The 23,203-nt window shown below is 46.1% G+C and overlaps 1 protein-coding gene and 1 long non-coding RNA gene across 2 annotated transcripts in view; one reads left to right on the top strand and one right to left on the bottom strand.

Moving 5' to 3' along the window:
- COL4A2 (collagen type IV alpha 2 chain) overlaps window positions 1-23,203 on the bottom strand; it is a 628,472-nt gene that overhangs the window by 73,955 nt on the left and 531,314 nt on the right. The window contains exons 38-41 of the mRNA XM_069205111.1: window positions 13,102-13,209; window positions 12,307-12,378; window positions 12,098-12,223; window positions 5,798-5,914 (exon numbers count right to left, since the gene is read on the bottom strand). Of these exons, the coding sequence (XP_069061212.1) occupies window positions 5,798-5,914; window positions 12,098-12,223; window positions 12,307-12,378; window positions 13,102-13,209 (423 nt within the window). The remainder of the gene's footprint in view (window positions 1-5,797; window positions 5,915-12,097; window positions 12,224-12,306; window positions 12,379-13,101; window positions 13,210-23,203) is intronic.
- Window positions 1-23,203, top strand: part of LOC138250338 (uncharacterized) — a 582,532-nt gene that overhangs the window by 88,808 nt on the left and 470,521 nt on the right. The window lies entirely within an intron of this gene.

The raw sequence follows: 23,203 nt of genomic DNA, 5'->3' as shown, positions 1-23,203 counted from the left end.
CGTGCATCCTCCAAGGACTGCCTGTCTTCAGCCTGCACCAGAAGAACCAAAGCAATCTCCTGTGGAGTGGCAGAGTCACTACCCTGCTTCAGCAGGCACCTCTCTGCAGCGACGACCGGTTGCGTGGGTCCCCTCTCCAGATGACAGGTGTGGATCCAGCAACACAGGTGGTAGACTAAAGTGACTCTGAAAGTCCCAGCGTCCAGCTGTCCAACTTTGGTGGGGGTAAGAGCATGCCTTCCCACGGAAGACAGTACCACCGTGCACCAAGTGACTTGCAGTTGCCCAGGCTTGTGTGCGACCTTCCAAGAAGTTCTTTGTGCACAGCACAGCTTAGGCTCCCAGCACTCCATCCTGCGATTCACAGCTTCCTGAGTGGTTCTTCGGTGGCGTGGGATCCCTTTGTGTCGTGCTGCGTGGGCCTCCATTTGTACCTTCTTTGTTCCCGTGCTGTGGGACTCCTGTGTGTGCTGCCTGGTCTTCTGAGGGCTCTCCGAGTTGCTAAGAGCCCCCTCTGTCTCCTCTTCCTGGGTAGAGGCCACCAGTTGCCTCCTGGTTCCGGGCTGTGCCAATTTCCGCTAACCGCGAGCTTTGCATGTGCCAGGGCTTGTTGGCGGAATCCAGCGATGCAAACCAGACTGCATTTATCCATCCAGCGTGGGGCATGTCCTGCACCAACCAGGAAGGAGCATCTGTCTTCTTTGGTGCAATACTGACTTTGTCTTCTCACCGGTGGTTCTTCTTTTGCATTTTCATTCTGCAAACCTTTCAGGGCGAAATGATAATAAACTATGTTTATTATCCTTTTGTTCTGAAAGGGGCGGGGCGACGGTGGTGACGTGCACCGAGGGAGAGCCCATGTGTGTTTGGCCGGCCGTCTTGGCCGGCCAAACACACATGCGCAGTAGGCTGTCTCCAGGCCGGCAACTGTGTTGCAGGGCTGGACAGTGCCTGCACAGGCTCCCAGTCTGCCTGGGAGCACCCTGGCTGGGCGCTCCCAGCCAATCCTGACGCTGCTTTGAGCAGCATCAGGATTGGCACAGGGCAGGCTGGGAGCCAGTGCTTGCAGCCTGAGATGGAGGAGCAGCGCACAGCGAGTTAAGTTTATTTATTTTTTTTATTTTTTTTATTTAATGTAGCCCCCCTGCTCCCACCTCCCCCTGCCTCCCTTCCCCTCCTCGTCGCGCCGCACCCCCACCCCCCTTTTAGGAGCTGTGAGCCGCGACTGACCAGGTCCAATCCGACATGTTGCTCCTGATTCCCTTTTCTGCACACGCATTCCTCCTGGTTTGAGCGCAAACTCATTTGTTTTTACTGGGTGTATTCCCACAACCAAAACAACACCAGTAATTGGGCTGAGCAGTTTCCACCCAGCAATACCTCTTTGCTGGAATCATAAAAGGGCCCTTGGACCATGCAGTCTTGCTTTGCACACTCCAGGCCGGTTTTATGGGGATTTGGTGCAGGGTAGTGCAGCATGTCACCTTGCTGCACTGCCTTGTGTCAAGGTGAAAGGGCAGGAATGCTCTGTATCTATGGTATAAAGCACATTTATGTCCTTTCACCCTGCGCTGGCGCTGTTTTAGCAGCCTAGCACAAGTGCAGGCACTCTTGCATCATGGTGCAAGGGCATCTTCGTTGTAGGCACGATTGTTTTTGTGCAGGAAAGGACACCTTCCTGTACAAGAACAATCTTAGGAGGTTTTTTCCTCTTTCTATATGCACTGCAAAATGCAGCACACATAGAAAGAGGAAAAAAATATATTTTTCCTTGTTGTGCCTCCCCTGGGGAGGCGTAAAGTTGTGGTGCATCCCCAGGTTTACATGGCCTTGTAAATCTGGGGATGCATCAACATCCAGGGGTGTTGCTGGGAACACCCACCGCAACACCCATGGTGGCTTTGTGTGGCCTCATAAATATGGTTGAAAGGTTTGTGCCACCTCTGTGTCACTAAAAGTGATGCAACATTGGCGCAGACCTCTCATAAACATGCTCCTCCTTGTCTTCCTTTGTGTGCTGCACATCTGTGTGATGCCCTATGTAATCCTGACAATGATTTACAATTCCCTAGATACATTAATATGTAATATTTTATGTTCCTACTGTGTGGCACTCACTGTGACGGCCTGGGTTTTAGCCCTGAAACTGGCCTTTCCCTTGGATGTGTCAGCGGTTCTAGGTCCTTACCTAGTTGGAGCAGGTCTAAACTTGCCACCAATGGTCATAAGGGTCTGACACTTTGGCCAGGGAAGAAATCAGAAATATGGGGTGCTTTGATTAATGTGCAATCCCTGCATAAAAATACCCTCCACATCAATGAACTCCTAATGGATGATCTTCTTGATGTGATGTTCCTAATGGAAACTTGGTTATCCAAGAGCTCTGCACCGTCATCGCAGTATCGATTCCACAAGGCTGTGGTATGCTCCACCACGACAGGAATGATAAGAGAGGAGGAGGGGTTGCAATTGTTTTCAAATAATCCTTCAGATGCTCCTCATTTAAGGTGACTGAGCTTCAGAGGGCGGAATCTCTTGCTTTTGTTTTTCACGAATAAAATGTTCGCCTGGATTTTAATCTACAGTCCACCCAGTTATGCCGGAGAATTCTTTTCATCCATAGATGAATGCCTATCTATGTACCTTCTGGAACATTCCAACTTCACTCTAATGGGAGATTTGAAGTTGAATCTGGATGATACTCTGGATCCACACAGCTGGTAACTCTGTGAAACAATGTCCTCTTGGGATATGAATTGGTTGGTAAACTGTTCCACCAACACAGTTGGACACGTTCTGGACCTTATTTTTACTATTGATCAGACAGAAGTCCTTGAAATTGTTTTGAATGATTGGACCGACCATCCACGACCCTTTTTGCATGGTACGTAGAATGGGGGTCATTAGGTAGAATAACTAGCCCTGCCCTCCCCTACAGAAGCTGGTCTATAATATCTACCAAATGGAATGCAGCCACTCTCTACTCCAGTATCCCTAAAGTATGTGGTGATATTGAGGCTGACTCTCAGATTTTCACTGATTGGCTACTACATATGACTAACACAGTGGTGCCACTGAAAGAGAGTTCTGGCACAGCTAGGAGCAGATGTTTATTAGCCCCTTGGTTCACTGATGAACTTAGGAAGCAGCGTAAGCTCTGCAAGAGACTTGAAAGAAGTTGGAGGAAAGCCTACTAACTGGCAGATAATGAATGTTACAAATGTGCACTGTCGTGGTGGAGTGACTATTAAAAGGGTTCAAGTTGATCTCTTTTCCAGGGAGACGAAAGACTTGGACTGTAGGCCCAGAGATGTCTTTAAACTAGTGAAAAAATTCACTCATCCAGATGCACTTCAAATACCCATTGAACCTTCTTCAAAGCTCTGTTTGCAGCTATCAGACTTCTCCTACAACAACATCAGTGGCATTGTGGAGGCAATTGTGGAAACAAGTAGCCCCATAGACAAGCCGGTGAAGGTAGAGCAGTCACAGACCACCTTTCAAGCCCTAGCCCGCTCCCTATCTGACTTCAGGCTCTTCTCACTATCACATTCGGAAGAAGCACTAAGATCTTGTAAATCCGGGTTCACCATATATTCTGGCTGCTAATTGTAAAACAATCAACCCCACCCTCAACCTTCTCCTAAAGGGTTCCCTTAGCTCGGCCACATTACCCAGCTGTTGGAAACGGGCAAAACGTATTCCCATGTTGAAGAAACCATCAGCAGATAGGTCAGTATTGGCTAATTTCTGTCCTATCTGCTGTTGACAGCTTGCTTTAAGATTCTGGAGAAGTGGGTTAAAAACATCTCTCCATATACCTTGAACAACATGAGCTGTTTCAGCCCTCCCAATCTGGTTTTAGACCAGGCTTCAGCACAGAAGCCACTCTGGTCGAGGTTTCAGAAACCACTAAAATGGCTGTGGATTAGAGAAAGCAAGTGGAACTACTTCTCCTAGATCTATCAACTGCTTTTGATACTGTGCCACACCCCACCCTACTGCATCTATTAGGAAACATTGGTGTCTGTAGATCTGCTTTGGATTGGTTTTGCTCCCTTCTTTCGGACCCGAAGTCAGGTGGTATGGATGGCACCTTTTTCGTCATAACCTAAGCCCATAGTGTTCTGTGTTCCACAAGGGTCAGCTCTGAGACCAACTTTGCTTAATGTGTATATGACACCGCTTGCAATGCTAATCTATACCTTTGGCGTGCATACGTGCATACACGTATGACACTAAGGCCCATATTTACAAAAAAATGACGTAGGGTGGTGCTGCACGCCAACACATCCATGTACTTGCCTCTGCGCTGGGACACAATTGCCAGCCTAGCGCCAATGCAGGCACCCCTGCACCATGGTGCAAGGGTGCCTGCATTGCAGGGATGATTGTTTTTGAGCAGGAAGGGACACCTATTTGCACATAAACAATCATTAATGGCACCTTCCTCCTTCAACAGAACACAGTACTCATAGAAAGAGCAAGAAATGAGGAAAAATAAAGTTATTATTGTTATGCGCCACTTTTACGCCCCACCTGGGGTGGCAAAGGAATCTGAAGCATTCCCAGCCTTGTAAATCTGGGAATGCGTAAGATTCCATGGGTGTTGTGTGGGAACACCCACAGCAATACCCATGGAATGTCCCTTTCACACAGAGAATTGTGTGAAAGGGGGCCACATTTACAAGGCCATGAAAAGCCAAAACGAGGAGCGTCCACAAAAGTGATGCTCCTGTGGCACTAGGGGCTTGTAAATATACCCCTCAGATTGTCCTCAGTGTGGACAAAAATGCCCCCAGTTCTCTAATCAGCTTCAAGCCTTGTCTGTCTGCTGTGTTCCAATGGGTGTGCAGTAGCAGTTTGCAGTTCAACACTAGTAAAACGGAGATACTACTGTTCGGTTCTCCTCCCCTGATATGGGACGGGTACTGCTGGCCCAGTCATATTCCTCCACAACTTGCCCCAACTGTGGCTGCTATAAATCTTGGGGTACAATTCAATAATATAATCTCTTTTAACACACAGGTCAGTGGTGTTGTAGGCATGTGCTACAACCTTCTGAAATATTTCAAGAAATTTCTCTACCTTCTACCTAGGCATTATCAGAAAATAATAGTCCATGCCCTTGTTACGTCACAACTTGATTACGCAAACGCCCTAGACTGGGGCCTACCTGCATACCAATTGAATAGATTGCAAGTAGTTCAGAACGCAGTGGCTAGGCTTCTTCCAAAAGCGCCTAAAAGAAGTCATGTGCGGCAGCATCCCATATGCTACATTAGCTTCCCATCAAAGATAGAGGAAGGTTTAAGGGTCTGGTCCTGCCTCACAGGGCCTTGTACCACTCTGGGCCTCGGTACCTTAAGGAAAGGGTTAAACACTATCATTTGACCTGCCCTCTGTGCTCCTCACATTCGCTGCTGGCAGTGGCCCCTAGGATAAAGTGGGGCAGCTCATCCTTTTCATTCCTCGCATCAACTACCTGGAACTCCCTCCCTCTGTAGCTTTGTTCAGTTGAGGGTGAACTCTTCATTAAACGCCACCCGAAGACCTGGCTGTTTGAAAATGCACTTCCATGACCTGCTGTATTGATTTGTCTACAGGCCTATCAGCGCCAGGACACTCACCGAGTAGCTGTGCGCTCTTTAAGCCCAATGATTGATTGATTGGATTACAAACAGTAATGTTTGGCTACAAAAGTATTTCCTTATTTTATAAAGTGCACATGACCTTTTTTTTATTTCGTTGTGTGGAATGCTGACTAAGCTTACTTGGGTAATGGAGGGGCATTTACCTGGTACTCCTGGTAGACCTCCAGATCCTACTTCGCCTGGTGCTCCAGTGATATTCGAAATGCCTGGTATTCCACGAGTGCCATTACGCCCTGTCGGTCCTGGTATGCCTTGTTCACCTGCAAAGATAACAAAGCATAATGAAAAGATGCAAATCTCATCACAGAAGTAATGTTGCACCTTTATGTAAACAAAAACAATACATGCTCAAGGTACAGAGGCCCATATTTATACTTTTTTTTGCGCCGCATTTGTGCCGCTTTTTGACGCAAAAATGGCGCAATCTTACAAAATACAATTGTATTTTTGCAAGTTTGCGCCACTTTTGCATCAAAAAATGATGCAAATTCGGCACTAAAAAAGTATAAATATGGGCCAGAATGTCCTGGATATAGTGTGATTGAAGGAACCTCCCATTTATGTCATGGGAGAGTCACAAAATAAATGAGTTGTGGTTGAAAACTACAAAACTGCTGAAACAAACATAAACATAGAGTCCACTGTGGGTTGTATATCACAAACACGAGGTGGATTATATTGCTTTACAATAATATCACATCTGCTACATTATCTCATCTTGCTGAGTAGGAAATTGCTAGTCTTACTTCCACATTTACTTATCTATACTTACCTTGCAATGTAGTGGTTAGGTAGATGTAGTAGGTGCAAAATATATTTTTTTCTTTCTAAGTTTTATTGATTTTTTGTTGCATTTACAAAAACACGTCATATGTAATCCTATAGAAATAAAAAATCATAAAGAGGGTCCAAAAGCAGACTAGCTATAGAGCTATAGAAAGGTACAGAAAGTTTGACATGTATTTTCAAACAGAGGGCGCCCAGATCTACTATATTTGCATAGTTGTTTCCCCTCCCCTTCTTCACAACCACCCTGTCTCTACTTTCCCCAGCTGCAGAGCTGTAAGTGTACTCAGTGAAGCCACCAGCGCTTGTTTGCTTGTAGTTTTGGTTTATAGATGCCCTGTCTGCTCAGTCTGGAGACTCAAAAATGCGCGCTAAAAGGCAATTGGGGTCCGCTTGTTGTATATCAATGAAAAAGATCCAGTGCTCTCCAGCATGTGGGGAGAGCTAGGCTTGGGTCTCCTCCGCTAAGCTATTGCACCAGAGGTCGCCACTTGGTTTCGAAGGCCAGGTAAGAGCCCTGGATGTTACAAGTCAAGGGTTCCATGGCTAGGATGCTCCATAGTCTCTGGTGCCACCACATCTGTGGTGGGCAGTCTGATTTCTTCCAGTCAGGGGCTACAGTGAGTCGTGCTGGCCTAAATCATTGGAGGCACACATGCCATTCATCTCTGGTCATCTGCAGTAGGTTAAATGGTTTGAGGCTCAGGAGCAGCACCTTCAGTGTTGCTGGGATCGGGAATGTAAAGATCTACTGGAGCAACCTAGACATCCCCTCCCAAAAAAAGCTTAATAACTGGACATCCCTACCAAATGTGAACACCTGGGAGAAGTGCTGCAGTACATGCGGTGTAATTTCTGTAGCGTCTAGTGCTACCAAGAACATATCTTGTAATGTATTTCCCTCCCCAAGGTCGAGACAGATGAGGAATGAATATCTTTGTGCAGCCTACTCCACTGGTTCGGCAACACCTAGAATCTCAGGGCCCTCGCCCAGTCTCTGTTATGCTGCCACGCGGATGGGGTTTTGTGAGCTAGGAGAAGTTTGTACAATGCTGAACTTGTACCCTGTGTGCCAACTAATTTAGGAAGCTGTAGTTCCCCGGAGGTTTTACTCTAGTGCCCCCATCCCTGATGGATGGATATGTCACCCAGTATCTCATCTTGGTATAACATAATTGCTCGGTCTCAAGGATTCCATAGGTTTCTCTGCTCTGCTGAAAGGATTTTGGGGTCTGGGCCTCATACATATCTGTGATCATCATGCATCCTCCCTCTCCAGTTGTGGTAGAAGTGACTATCCAGTGCCAGCGCAAATCCGGTTTATAATGGATGGGGGTGTAGGGCGAGGGGTAGGTCACCTACCCAAGCCTGCTCACATATCTGTCCCATGGATGCAATATTTTTGTCATGTGATAGAACACAGGTAATATTGTGGGGTTATACCCTGATGTGAGCTGCACCAGAGGATACCTCCATCAGCAGAATCTGTCAGTCTGCATACAGATGAAAAGGAACATACACTTGTAGATTAGATATACATGCCCGGGTTTTTAGATTTTTTTTCTTAAACGTTCATATCGTGCAATTATAAACTCCCTCCAACCCAGATTGACAAGCTTCTTGCTTTTGTTTTACTAGGTGGTAGAAAGACAGACCACCTTTAACACTGCTGTGTAATACGTGCCCGGTGTTCTTCATTTATATTCTGAATGGGCCAGAAATATTTAATGATTTGATCTAAGACTTGTCACTCAAATAGGTGATTGAAGGAGGAGGTCTATCACCTTTGAGTGTGACCCCTCCACGTACTCCAAGCAAATGTGAACACGCTTATCTAATCCCCTGAAACATCTCACTCCAAGTGATTTTAGCAGCTGCAAAAACATTCACTGGCCCAAGACTCAGAAAGAAAAACACATATGCTCCACAGAATGATAGAACGACAGGATGCCTAAAAAAAAGAATAAGGTACGAGCAATGTACCCATTAGCTGCAAGGATCTTTGCATATTGCACGCTAAGCCTGCACTCTGCATTGATCTGTGGAAGAGGCAGAAGCCTTTTGTCAGGAAAGATATTTACAAAATGGGATGGGGCTCCTCCCATGCACTCCTGTATCCAACGTAGCATCAAGAAGCGGTGAGGGCAGACATTTTGCATCACCTAGTCCTCTTTTTTGTTGGATCTGATTTCTGGGACCAAGAAGTAGTAACGAAGATGTCAAAAGACCCACAAATGGCTGAATATGCAGACATCCTAGAGACTTTCTTAACTTGGCAATTACCAAATCACCAAATGGACCCAGAATGAAAGGTAGAATGTACAAACACAAGTAAACACAGAAATCTTTTCACAATAGAGGAGGATTGGGATTGTTATTCCCTATCAATGGTATATGGCAAAAAGCCTGGCAAGTTCTCTGTCAAATATGTTGTACTGTATCATGAAATGCTATGGTTTCATCCAAAGAAATCCTCTTTAGAATGTTTCTGTTACAGTAATACTGCTTGGTGCGGCTGTGCTACAGAAGAAGAAATCCGAATAAATAAATATATTTGTACACCCCGATAATTTACAGATATTTTAGGAACTTGAAGAATAAAGATTTAGATGCCTAATTAACGCGCCACTGGATATGTACTCTGGTCCTAAGAGTGCAATTCTGAATAGGCAATATCATTAAAAGTTCAGAGGCATCATCTTCAATTTCAAATTTAAAGTGTATTCTTTATTTCATCTTTTCCATATTTAATTCTTCACTTTCAGCAGACGTGTCTCGTGCCAAACATGTCACTTCATCAGGGCTCTCATTTATTTTTCAATTCTTGTAAAAAATGCTGCGTCTATGGAGTTAAAAGTTCATGCTCTCAGTCACAGAAAGTTCACTTTTGTGAAAAAAAGTGTGGAGTCGGTCGAAATACCGCCAGGACTACTCACTTTGGGTGCAGGATATGAAAAGTTAAACAGTTGGCTTAGGTTTATTTTGGTAAAGAGTAACACTTTAATGGTTTGAACCAGTATTGCATATCCTGCTTTCCATCATCCAGTTCTGAAGATGGTTGAGAAAGGTTAGCAAGACTGGATAGTTTCTGGGACCGCCATCTAGACAAAGAATGATCTGAGATGCAGAACATCATTTTGATAGGATGTCAGCTATTGATTAATTTCGAAGACCAATGGACTTCATGCACACATTAAATAGCCACACGGAGAAAGACAAAACTTAAGAAACCGCACAAGGGATCTATTAGCCCTTTAAGGTGAATGTGTCCATCTTTCCTTCGTTCATGCATCCCTATAGGAATGAAGCAATTCAGTCCAATCCAATCCACTGGTGTTCAACGCTACCCATGGGTTCTTGCAAGTGTTACTATAATGGCGTGAATAAAAGGTTTGTATGCACCTCAAAGGTTCTAGAGATTTTAGGACTGCTTGCTGATCATCATCTAACACACTTGGTAGCTTCTTGCATGTGTCAATCAAAGTTGTCTGTCATCCTGACTGATGGTAAAGTTGAGGGTCATATCCTCGCTGTGCAGCTGATTTTGACTTTTTTCTCCCTTCCTGGGATTTTAGCATGCATCAATAAGTAAGAACATGAACTTGTCGGACAGGCCACTAAAGTACATTTGCAGTTAATGGGTGAATACTATCTTTATAGGCAGCCTGAAATCTAGGCGTGGTGAAGCAACGATGAGATAAAATCGGAGGCTATAGGAGCAAGAGAGTTTATCAGGCCCTTTATGCAGCTAGCAGGGGCAGATGAGTCCCTAGTTTTGTTTTGGTTATGGATCATGCTGTCACTATGGGGATAGTAATAAAGCAGGAGTTTGTGTGTTCGAAAATATCTGCTCTCTCCACCCCATTAGTTCCCGGGATGCGCATATAATTGTCTGCGCTGCATAGCCGTCTAACAACACTTCATCTTCGGAATCCACCATGAACACAGATTCACTAAAATGCCAGGGGTAGCAGAAGTGACATCACAAGCACTTTGAACTTCAGTTTCACTGACATGCTTACACACACACACACTTACACACCCATTCACACTTACACACACGCTCTCTCTAATGTAAACACACACTAACTCGCAAGTACGCACACAATATACATTTAAAAGCATTTGTTTTTTACTTACCTCAACTGTGAGGGAAGGTCATTTTCCCTACTAAACACACAGCAGGGCCTGTTTCTAGTCCAGCAAGGTTGGATGAATATGTGGCCCTAGGAGGACTCATGGTTCCATGGAGGAGGATAAGCAACACCAAAGAAGTGGGTTGGCACTTACAGTACACTGTGAAGGGCAGAGTAGTAGTGAAAAGAAAAGAGAGATGGGTAGAAAGGGATCACCTCAAGCTCCTTCCTGACCCTAAGAGACTCAAACGGAAAACATCTCGCAGGGAGACACCCATACCTTATGTGCCTTTTGCCTGGATATCCTGGGAGCAAAGGTTAAATAGGGAGAGGTGATCGAGGTGGTGGCTAGGTCGAGGGAGCATGTCCTGCTTGCTCACTTGGATTGCGGGCAGGCTGTGGTTCAGAGCTGTAGAATCATACAAAGCACCAAAGCATGTACGTGGCAATGAACAAGGAAGTACAGATGGAACTGCATAGAGACAGCAGTTGTCTACAGTTACCTATTAAGGGCCTGATTTAAGAAAAGTGGCGCTGCATCCAATACAGTGTCACTTTTCGTGCGTCTCTTAGCACCTCCCTACTCCCACCATGTGTGCGCTGTATTTAATATGTGGCGCTCCATGGCACAGGGTAGGGGCAATAGCATCAAAATCTTTGACGCTATTGATGTACCGTGTAGGATTAGTGCCAAACGTTTGGCTCTAATCCTGCGCAGTACATAGGGTCCCAATGAAAGCAATGGTGTGCCCCCCTGTAATGCCTGCTCTGTGCAGGCGTTAAAAGTAGCTACAAAAAATGAGCCAGTGGAATCTCTTAGATTCCACTGCACCATTTATGCAGTTCCCCCTAACGGGGGAATGCCCCCCTTGCATACATTATGCCTGGCGCAGGCATATTCTGGCACAAGAGGTCACAAAGTGGCGCAATGCATGCATTGCACCATTTTGTAAATATGGCGCCGCAATTTTGGCCTCGTTGGGCCACATTAGTGTAAAAAAATGACGCTAATGTGGCGCAAAGAGGCACTAGGGCCTCTTAAATCCGGCCCTAAATGTCTGGTCCCTAGTGCCAGCCGGAGAGTGGGCTATTTAAGACAGCTAATCAGAATAGAGGTCTGACGTTCCTTTGTGTGATACACAGCAGGAGAAAGGAGGCTCAGGCCGGCCCAGTGAAGTGATCACAAAGAGAACTTCAAATCCCCGCACGTTCATACAACCCGGAAGCAGGCAGGGGCTTTGAAGTACGGAAACAATCCACACAGCTCTACACTCAGGGCGTGCAAGTAATAGAATCGATTCTACTTGCTTTGCGGGATGAAGTGTTATAAAGGATTAGGTAAAAACTCTGGGTAGGGATACAATATACACACACATATTTTTTTTAACATCAAGCCATAGACCAGATAAATGCCAAGCATGTAGTTTTCTGTTCAAAAAAGGCAGCAGAGGGTAAAAGAGAATGCCACCAAAGATCAGTAAACACTCCCTCTGAAGTAAACGTGTTGTTTCCATTGCTAACCTGGATCGCCTTGTGCTCCCTTTGGACCTGGAGCCCCTGGGTCCCCAGATACGGTGCTCCGCTCTCCTGTTTCTCCTTTTTCCCCTTTACTGCCATGTGAGCCTTGAGGTCCGAAGGCATCAGCACCTGTTAGGAGTTTGAGATTGAGATGGGATCACTTGTGCTCTGATCCAACATTTTTGCGTGATCAAATGATGTGTGAAACAAACCTGGTGATCCGGGGAAGCCTCTGCTGCCTTTTAGTGCATGCAGCCCGGGTAGACCTCTTTCCCCTGGGCGGCCTGTGAAAAAGTTGCAGAGTTATTTTTATTTCTTGAACAGGTCAATGGTCCTTCTGTGCTTTTGGTGTTTTTTGCAACATATTACAAGCCTGTATAACATTGTCTCATACTGATAGACATTATGCAGACTACAGTCTTTTTTAGGAGAAAGCTGCAAGCAGGCGTTCGACAGCAAAAGGTTATGAAGATGAGACATTCACATGACATTTTGATTAAAATTTGGTGTTTGGGTGCAGGGGCAAGTTCCAGCATGGAAGGAGCTACACCTTGTGTTGATGGAATCAGTAAATGGAGGCAAAATGTGTAATACAGTAAAGTCAGAGCAATGCTTCAAAAGTCGTCCTCGATGATTACTGTATTAACAGTTGATCAAACATAACCTCTTGAGGGTCTGTGACTTAAAATCAATCTAGGAGGCATGAGGTAGGAGGTAGGAGATAGGGCTGGCAACGGAGGTGATCATTGCAGTCATCAGGTGTTAGGGCGAGTTTGTTTGCGGCAAAAGTAAGTGAGCCACAAGGGTTGAGAGGACACCTATTCTCACATGGCCTATCCTAAGTTTATGATACTTCCAGAATGCCCTAGAATTCTGTCATTCTAGTCTTACCCTTTTGCATAGGATATATATCTACAGCTTGGGGCACCAGTAATCAGATGGGTCAACCAAAGAAAGAAATACCTTATTTCCTGCAGATGTAACGAGAACATATTTGTTTTGCTCACCTGGTTGCCCTGGTGGACCTCCGACCCCAACAGTTCCCTTTTCACCTGAATATCCAGGGATACCAGGGCGGCCCTGAGATCCCGGAGTCCCAATAAGTCCTGGAAAGCCTGCGGAACAATAAAAAACATAGATTTAGTCACATGGAACCAATGAAAAGTAGAAGTATTATTCTTATTTGGCACACATTTACATGTCAAATATTGACAGTAGAAACATCATGGTAAAACAACCCCCCCTCCAACTGGTGATGGTCAGTAGATAGTAGGGTTAGGACCATATTTCCGCACAGCAAAGCGTTTTATTGTTTTGCTAATAACTTTGGTGCCGTTTGATGAAATTTGGCAACATTTTCAATACTAATACAATAGTTAGTTTAGCTGCTGTGTTGAAAGCTTTGGGGTGATTTGACAAGTGGGGGGGGGGGGGTGACAAAAAGGGGGGTCCCAAACTGCTTTTACCCCATGCAATGTCTATGGGGATTTTGCAGTTTTTGAACAGACCACCTTTTTGTTTCTTAGCTGGTCCCCCAGAGAGAAAACATAAATAAAAACACATAAGGGGTCAGAATAGAGGTATCCTGTCCCCATAGGACACATGGAAGGGTCTCTAAGGACCCCTCATTCACAAAACAATTGCCCAATTTTTTTGGGCTAATCCACTGCGGCACAGAGCATGAACCCAGTGTAAATCTGCGATGGATGTACAGATCCGAAGCCCAATGGGCAAAAAAACTCACCCACTTACACAGCATACCCCCTCTGCGCATGGCCAGAGGCCATGAGCAGCCTGGGGTTGGGTGCTGTTAGAAATGGGGTTCCTGGTTGGCTAGGGTAGGCACCTCATCCAGGAAGGGACGACCACTGTAGTCAGGGCGAAGGAGTTACACACCCAAGATAACCCCTGCTCACTCTTTTGGTAGCTTGACACGAGCAGTCCGGCTTATCTCAGAGGCAATGTTTAAAGCGTCTGCACAACACACACAACACACGTGAAACAGTAAATACACCACAAAGGAAACACAACAACAAGATATATAAAAAAAAACTGTATTGCACTAAACACCATTAGAAAAAGCACAAAATGTATCAGTAATACTCTGCTACACAAGCAGTTGTCAGAACATCACACAGGTTACTAGAACTCTGCGCAAATAAGCAGTAGTCAGGTAAACATATAGGTTACTGGCATTCTGCAACACTTGCAGTAGTCAGGTTGTCATTACAACCAAAAATGCACATGTCAGAATTAACATATTATTAGGAATGCCATGACATCATCATGATTGCACATATAGTGAAACATTCCCCAATTGGCAGGTCATCATTATCACCAACATAAATGCACATATCCTGAAAAACACTTCTATATGGCATATGTCATAACACCCTGGTGAGTGCCCTCAAAAAGGGACATCATCCCAGGACCGTAGTCATGTAAAACATTATCCACCCTCCCACTTGGATCATATATACCCCTAGAACTATGTGCATCACCACACAAGGGAGAAACAATATATCACAGGGTCATGAACTGCAAGAGAAACACTGCTATATGAAAACCATAGCGCAACTGCGCTTCTGTCATAGAAATGCAGCAACTGGGACACATTCTGTTCACACAGGAGCTCCTGTGCTCCTATTACTCAAGAGGTGGTATGTAAAGGCGGCTGGGCAGGCACGGGACCTCTGTCGAGATCCTCTTCCTGTTCCTGCCAGCCGTAATATACTGCCAAAAACAAACCCACCTCGGGGGCGGATCTTCCCGAAGTCAAGGCCTCCCCTCCTCATGGGGCCGCAACCAGGGAGAGGAAGGTATCCCACGCACCTAACCTGTTGGCGTTATGAGGGAAGAGCGGGGCAGCTCCAGCTGGCTTCACCTCTCCTCTGGACACTATGCCTCAGCCGACGAAGTCTTTTAACTCGGGGGCGCGTGGTTCAACCTCCCCACCTGACCGGCAGAAAGCTCCTCCCTCCTGCCCAGTTGGCAGGCATCTGCAATCTTCCTCAGAGCCCGCCGCTTCCTCACAGCAGCACGGCAGCTCCTCAAGATCGCCCGGGCCGCAGCAGTGATTTCTCCCAAGGAAGTTTCTTCTTGTGCCCCCAGGGCATGGTATGGAGCATGCTCGTCTGTGCTACGTCAGCGGGCTTCCCCGAGCCTTCCACGTCGGGGAAGGGGGGCTGCTACCAAGAGGACATGGGGTGCTTTTTCCAGCACTTGGAGCAGATGTACACAAAGCTCTCTTCCCGTGCCGTAAGTAAAAGGAATAAATCACTCTCTACGCGCTTACCAAGGGCGCACCCTGTAGGAGGCTGGCCTGGTTTGTAGTGGGTACCTAAGGTACTTACAACTTATACCAGGACCTGTTGTCCCTTATTAGTGAAATGTAGACAGTGCCTAGAAGCCAGGCTCTCTAGGGGTAGTGTGGATGAGCAGTCAAGGCCTAACTAGGAGACATGCAAAGCTCATGCAATACCACTGTAGTCACACAGTACTCACACACATGAAAGGAAATACTCAGTGTTACAAAAATAAAGGTACTTTATTTTGGTGACACAAATGCCAAAAATACCATAGAGACTATACTCCCTTAGGAGGTAAGTAATACACAAATTATATACACTAGTATGCAGAAATAGCTGTAAAAACAGTTGGAAACCAGTGCAAATAGTGAAAATCACAATAGTTAGAAATGGGCCTAGGGTGAACACAAACCATATACTAAGAAAGTGGAATGGGAAAGTCGGTTTCCCACCAAGGCAAGTGTAGTGCATAGGGGGGCACTGGGAGTATTAGAAAACACCAAAGGTAAGTGACAGAACCCACCCCAGAGCCCAGGGAAGCAGGAGTAAATCACAGTCACTTTTCTAGAACACACAAGAACACAAGAAAGAAGATTATGCAAGAACCAGAAGATACTGCAAGACACCAACAATGGATTCCTCGACCTGAAGACCTGTGGAAGAACGGGACCAAGTCCAAGAAGCACTGATGAGTCCAGGGATAACCGGAGCCCCTGCTAACCCAGATGAAGGTACAAAAAAAGAAGAACAGTCAGTACTGCACCCAAGAAGATGGATACGGGTTCCTGGTTGATGCAGATGATGTCCCACGCTGGATGGATGATTGCAGCCTGGTTTGCGTTGCTGGATTCTGCCAACAAGCCTTGGCACACGCAAAGCTTCCGGTTAGGGGAAAATGGCGCAGCTCGGGACCAGGAGGGACCTGGTGGACTCTACCCAGGAGGGGGAGTCAAAGGGGGCTCTCAGCAACTCAGAGAGCCCTCAGAAAACCAGGCTGCATGCACAGGAGTCCCACAGCAAGGGGACAAAGAAGGTGCAAAAGGAGGCCCATGCAGCACTACGCAAAGGGATCCCACGCCGCCGGAGAAACACGCAGGATGCTGTGCGTAGCAGGAAGGAGTGCTGGGGGCCGGAGCTGCACGGTGCATGAAGAAGTTCGTGGATAGATGCCAACAAGCCTTGGCAACTGCAAAACACATGGTGCACAGGGGTACTGTCTTGCATACGGAGGCAAGCTCTTACCTCCACCAAAGTTGGACAGTTGGACGTCAGGACCGTCGGGACCATTTCAGTCCACCACCCATGATGCTGGATCCACGCACTTTGTCAGGAGATGGGACCCAAGCCACCAGTCGTCGCTGCAGAGGGGGTGCCTGCTGAAGCAGGGAAGTGACTCCTTCACTTCAAGGGAGATTCCTTCATTCTTCTGGTGCAGGCTGAAGACTGGCTGTCCTCTGAGGATGCACGACCGGGAAACAGTTGCAGTTGCTGGCAGGAGCTGACGTTACAATGTTGCAGAAGTCATCTTTGCTTCTTTGTTGCAGTTGTAGAGTTCCTGGAGGGTCCAGATGCAGTTTCTTTGGTAAGAAGGTGAAGTAAAGGATGCAGAGGATTTCTTGCAATCCGAATCTGAAGAACCACCCAAGAGAGAGACCCTAAATAGCCTTGAAAGGGGGATTGGCCAGCTACACAGGTAAGCACCTATCAGGGGAGGGCTCTGACGTCACCTGCTGGCACTGGCCAATCAGATGCTCTCAGAGTTCCCTGCCACCTTGGAATCCAAGATGGCAAAACCCAGGGACCCTCTGGAGGAGCTCTGAGCACCTGGGGTGGTGATGGACAGGGGAGTGGTCACTCCCTTTTCCTTTGTCCAATTTTGCGCCAGAGCAGGGACTGGGGGTCCCTGAACTGGTGTAGACTGGATTATACAAGGAGGGCACCATCTGTGCCCTTCAAAGCATTTCCAGAGGCTCTGAGAGGCTACCCCTCCCATGCCTGTAACACCTATATCCTAGGGGAGAGGGTGTAACATCCCTCTCCCAAAGGAAATCCTTTGTTCTGCCTTCTTGGGCTTGAGCTGCTCTAGCAACAGGAGGGCAGAAACCTGTGTGTGAGGTGGCAGCAGCTGGGGCTGCCTGGAAAACCTCAGAAGGCTGTAATGGCAGTACTGGGGGTCCGCTAAGGAGCCCCCAGAGTGCATGGAATCATACAACCAATGCTTGCAAAAGCCTTCAGGTATGATTCCAACATGTTCGATACCAAACATGGCCATATTCGGAGTTACCATTGTGAAGCTGGACATAGGTGGTGACCTATGTCTAATGCACGTGTTAAATAGCATCCCGCACTCACGAAGTTTAGGAAAATGGTCCTGGAGGTTGTGGGGGCACCTCTCCTAGTGCAGGGGTGCCCTCACACACAGGTACTCTGCACCCAGCCTTCAGGGCTGGAAGGCCTGCAATATGGGTGACTTATAAGTGACCTGGTGCAGTGTAAATGTCAGTGAAAGGGTGTATGCACCATTTCACACAGGCTGCAATGGCAGTCCTGTAGAAGCCTTTTCATGGGCTCCCTATGGGTGGCAAAAGAAATGCTGCAGCCCATAGGGATCCCCTGGAACCCCAATGACCTGGGTACCTAGGTACCATATACTAGGGACTTATAAGGGGGCACATGTGTGCCAATTGTGGGTGGAATACTGGTTTACCAGTATCCTATAACCATAATGTAAGGGAAAGAGCATAACTACTGGGGTCCTGATTAGCAGGATCCCAGTAGACACAGTCAAACACATTGACAAACAGGCCAAAAGTGTGGGTAACCAAGCTAGAAAGAGGCTACTTTCCTACACGCACATTCCAGTGCTTCCCTCTCGCTGAGGGCTTAAAGGGAATAGAGCGCTCTCTGCGCGCTGGTTAGGCGGAACCAGCACTTCCTCCACGCTGGGGCTGAAAGACTGGAGCACTCCTCATGCTCCTGGTCAGATGCCCACAGAGCTCCCAAAAGAAAAAAAACACAATGGCACTTTTCAAGCGCCCAAACCTAGAACACTGCAGGGGGAAAGGGGCACACCATCCAGCCCCTGGAAAACAACTGGGGGACACTGAGGGCTGAAGGACAAGCAGCAGGCTAGCATAGGGTTCTTGGGCACCAAGTGGCAGCTCTTCTTGTGACCTAGTTAGTGGGGGCCGAAAAATAGGTGCAAAGAAATCAAAAAAAATTATTTGCGCCATTTTTTGTGGCATTTTTAATGCCTGCTTAGACCAGTTGTTAAAAGGGGGGACACCATTTTTATAATGGGCCCCTATGTACTGTTCAGAGTTAACGCCAAACTTTGACAATTTTTTGACGCTATTGTCCCCCTACCCTGCGCAATGTATTTTAAATACAGCGCACACATGGTGGCGGTAGGGGGGCGCTAAGGGCGTAATAAAAGTGGCGCTGCACTGGGTGCAGTGCCATTTTCCATAAATCTTCCCCCACAGGCTAAGGAGTCACTTTTGGCCTTGTGGTTAAGGTCTCAGACCCATATACTGAAGGTTGAGGGATCAAGTGTATGTGTGTCTGTGGTCATTTCACTGCTCTAGTTTCTTTTCAACTTCAAATATTTAAGGTAGATACTTAAAGGAGATCTCACTCTTTTTAGTTGACAAAAATATATATATTTTTTAATTTGTCTGGAAATGTCTCTTTCTAAGTATATCATTCATCAACGCCTAAAAAAACTCTCAATCTCTCTCCCTAGCTCTCACCTCTCTCCCAATTTCTCTCTGTCAATCTTTCTCTAAATCAGTCCCTCTCTCTGCATCTCTCACTTTCTCTCTCTATCTTCCACCCCAAAATGGGATGGAAGAGAGAGAGAGAGATTGTTATTGACTGGTCCCTCCATACAATGACTTCAAAGCGCCAAACTAACAAGATGTTTGAAGCAAATGTTATACTTACGTTTTGATGGACAGCAGACCTGGGTCACGTCTGGCCTAATGGTAAAGCTCTTGGACTGTCAGTAGATTGAAGGTTCAAATCCTTGTATCTCATGGTAGTGTGTCTGTTTATTTTCTAGTATTTTGACTGTTAAACTTTCCTGGTGACGGCACAGTGAAGTCTTTTTCCCATGTGAATCTTTTTCACTAACAAAATCTTTGGCTTGAATGCCAAAGTTATGTCTGGAGGCTGTACACTAAGGAGTAATCTATGGAGTAGTGCTTAAGGTGTCTGACCCTCACACTGAAGGATGAAGGTTTTAGCCTTAGTGTGTCTCTGGTCATGTGCCTAATTTAATTGCTTTTCAACTTCAAACATTTGAGATATATACTGAAAGGGGATCTCACTCTTTTTACTTGAGAATTACATTTTTCTTTTCTATTCGTCCTAAAATATACCATTCTAACTATATGTGGGTGGCTACGGGGAGTTGGCTGAAAGGCCTTGCCTCAGGGGTTGGGTGGTGATAGCGGTTGGCTGCATATATATTCACCTATAGTTACCTTAGGGCACGAGTTATAGTTACTCGAGGTAACTTTAGTAACGCGTGCAGGGGACAGAGATGAAAGCTCTGCTGTTTGATAGCGGGACCTGCTTTAAAGGTCCCGCTGTCAAACAGCAGAGTGTTTGCTGTGGCTTGGCTGCAGCGAACCCACAGCAAACAGCTATGTACTGGGGTGGACACCCCCCAGGACATTGCAGGAGTCGGCCCTGGGGTGGTGGTGGTCCCCAGGGCCATCTGTGGCTCCACGAGGGGGGCCACGTGGCCCTCCTCCAACATGAAGATAGACCCGGGGGTGGTGGTCCCCGGGGCTGATGGGGTCCGAAATGGACCCCCTTTCAATTGTTTTCTGTTTGCCCCGGGGGATGGTGGTCCCTGGGGTGTAGGGGTCCGATAGGGACCTCCTTTCTTTTTTTTAAAGATTTGCCCCAGGGGCTGGTTGTCCACAGGGCAGTGGGGGGACACACGGCCCCCCGCTCCAAGTACAGTGTTGCCTCAAGGGGTGGTGGTCCCCAGGGTAGTGGGGGGACCACACGTCTGCCCCTGCTTCAAGTACAGTGTTGCCCTGGGCGGTGGAGTACCTGGGACAGTGGGGAGCTGCATGGCCCTCCCACATATACAATGCATTTTGCCCTGGGGGTGGTGATCCCCGGGGCACAGGGGGTGGGGCACAAGCCTCCTGCATAGTATTAGCTTAATGCCCCAGGGAGGTGGTGGTCCCCAGGACAGTGGAAGGAGGCCAGTCGGCCCCCGCATATTACATGAAAGCCCTGGGGAGGTGCTGGTCCCCAGGACAGGGGGGGCTCAGAGCCCCCCGCAAACAAAAAATTAAGCCCTGGGGAGGTGGCATACCCCAGGGCATTGGGAGGGGGCCATGAGCCCCCCCTGCTTTTTTTTTCTTAAAAAGCCCCTGGGACTTGGCCCATCCGGGGGCATTACACTAACGAAGTGCGGGAGACTGTGCTTTATTTTTTAAAATTTTCCAAGCAGAGTCGAGGATCCACCGAGTCTCAGTTCGTAAAGTTAAAAAAAAGCTTTTTAGCCCTCTGGGGTCCCTTTGGGACCCCACCACCAGAGCTAAGGGGTCAGGGTGTTTGTACCCTGGTCCCTTTTTTTTTTTTTTTACTTTTTTTGGGACTCAGCTGAAGCAAACTCACAAGATGGCTGACAACACTTCAACAACTTCTGTTGCTGAAGTATTATCAGCCAATCAGATCCCTGCACAAGATCGGGAGGGGCCACAAATCCTTCGTGTCCATAGATATACAACTTTGTTTTCCCCTTTATTTCCCAAAAACTACTGAACGAAATTACACTAAAACAAAAAAAAATCACTCTTCCAGGACCTACCTTCCTGCCAAATTTGGTGTAATTCCCTTCAGTAGTTTTTGCGCTATCCCTGTTCAAAACCCCCAGGGGAAATGAGATGGTAAAGGACCCCCCTTTTTTCTCAGCCCCCCTTCCCCGCCCCCCGGGTGGATCACCCCAAAACCTTCCAGACAGCAGCTGACAGGACTGGCAAATGTTTTTGTTAAGTTTTGTGAAGATTTGTCAAGCGGCGCCAAAGATACAGGCAAGTAAAAAAACACTTTCTATACAGTATAGCAATTAGGTACTAACTATAATATATATATTTATTTATTTATTTATTTATTTATTTAACCATTTAGTACAGATTTTCTGTTCTTAACTCATCTATGAAACCTAAAGGGTGTGTGTGTGTGTGTGTGTGACATGACGCAGAATTACCATAGGAAGACTGTTTTTTGTTTTGCTAATAACTTTGGTAATCTTTGACAAATCTTTATTAAACTTTCCAAAAAAAACTTCATTCACCTCAGCTCCTTCCTGGAAAGTTTTGGGGTGATTCATCAAGTGGGGGCTGAAAACAAAGATGGTCCCAAAACACTTTTTTCCTGCATGCATTTTAGAAAAAATAAGACAATGATACAGCCAAAACAGCAGAACATAATTACACCAAATTTAGCATAAAGTTAGATCTTTACCCAAGTGAATTGGTGATTTGGTGTAAACCTGTTCAGTAGCTTTTGAGAAATTATAGTTCAAAATGTATAGTGATGGTGCTAGATTCCTCATGTATAACTCTACTTTAACCTTTGTTTTATCAGCGAATTTCTATGTTTTTTTTTAAATACAGTAACATCATATTATGGTTTGCTTGTGACTAACTTCTCATTGCACACATCCTTCAGCTATCCAGCAACAAGCCCCCCCCCCCTTTATTTGTAATTTTTTTTTTGTCCCACAGGAGCACACGGGGGCTTCTCTGAGTCCCGCAGGAGTCACACAGGCCAGTGAAAAGGACAAAAAGAAGTTATTTTATTTTTGGCTGCAGGGGGGGATCCCTCCTATATACATCTTGAACCATAATTTCTCAAAAGCTACTGAACAGGTTTACATCAAATCACCAAAAGCATACTTTCTGGGTAAAGTAATGCAGTACCTGATTTTTTTTTACAAAAAAAAGGAGAAGAAAATACGGGTTGGGTGCCCATGGAGGGTTTGAGCCCAAGAGGAGTTGAACACAGGCCCTAGTGCCAATGCCCCCCAATGTGCACATCCAGCAAAGTTCTGGAAATACAAATCCACACTTTATAAATAGAATCTCCTACATAGAATCTGTATATAATACTGTATTACTAGAATTTAAAATGGACACATGCCAAGATATCCACTGGTGGATAATCTTGTCAACAACTTAGATTTTTTGCAACAGACTTTGGCTGTAAGCCTCAACCTGCTTTGAAACATAGCTCTTCACCCCACACCAGGTGCACTCAGGCCTTACCTTGTTTAACATGAAGTACTACTTACACCCCAAACTTTAGTAATTTTTAAATGGTTCACAATACAACTTTCAACATGCAAACCATACTTGACTACAGGGCTTACAGTATTATGTGTTATTCACCCACACATGTACACTCAGTAACTCCATGCTGTATATGACTATTGTGGTATTTGCCATGTCATTTGTGATGTCATCGATGATGCCATTTACCATGTCATGAGTGATGTAATTTGTGTGTCTTAAGCAGTGCATTAGCTCAGTAAGCTATAACTTGGGATGTTCAGTCGTTTTCGGTGTTTAAATATTCGTTTTTGTCTCATTTCAGCACTTAACTGTAACATCACTTTAACATTTGATTTTTTCAATGACATGCAGTCAAGTTACATACAGGTGGAGTAAAGTAAAGTAAAACAACTTACTTATATGTTTTTAATGTGGTAAAATGTTGGCCCTTGTTATTTTGGTCCTGATATTTTTGGTAGCATTGTATTCTGAAATGGATA

Source organism: Pleurodeles waltl, chromosome 8 (assembly GCF_031143425.1).
Source record: "Pleurodeles waltl isolate 20211129_DDA chromosome 8, aPleWal1.hap1.20221129, whole genome shotgun sequence".
NCBI classification, from domain to species: Eukaryota; Metazoa; Chordata; class Amphibia; order Caudata; family Salamandridae; genus Pleurodeles; species Pleurodeles waltl.
The sequence above is the reverse complement of the archived record's forward strand: the minus strand, read 5'-3'. Positions and strand labels throughout refer to the sequence as shown.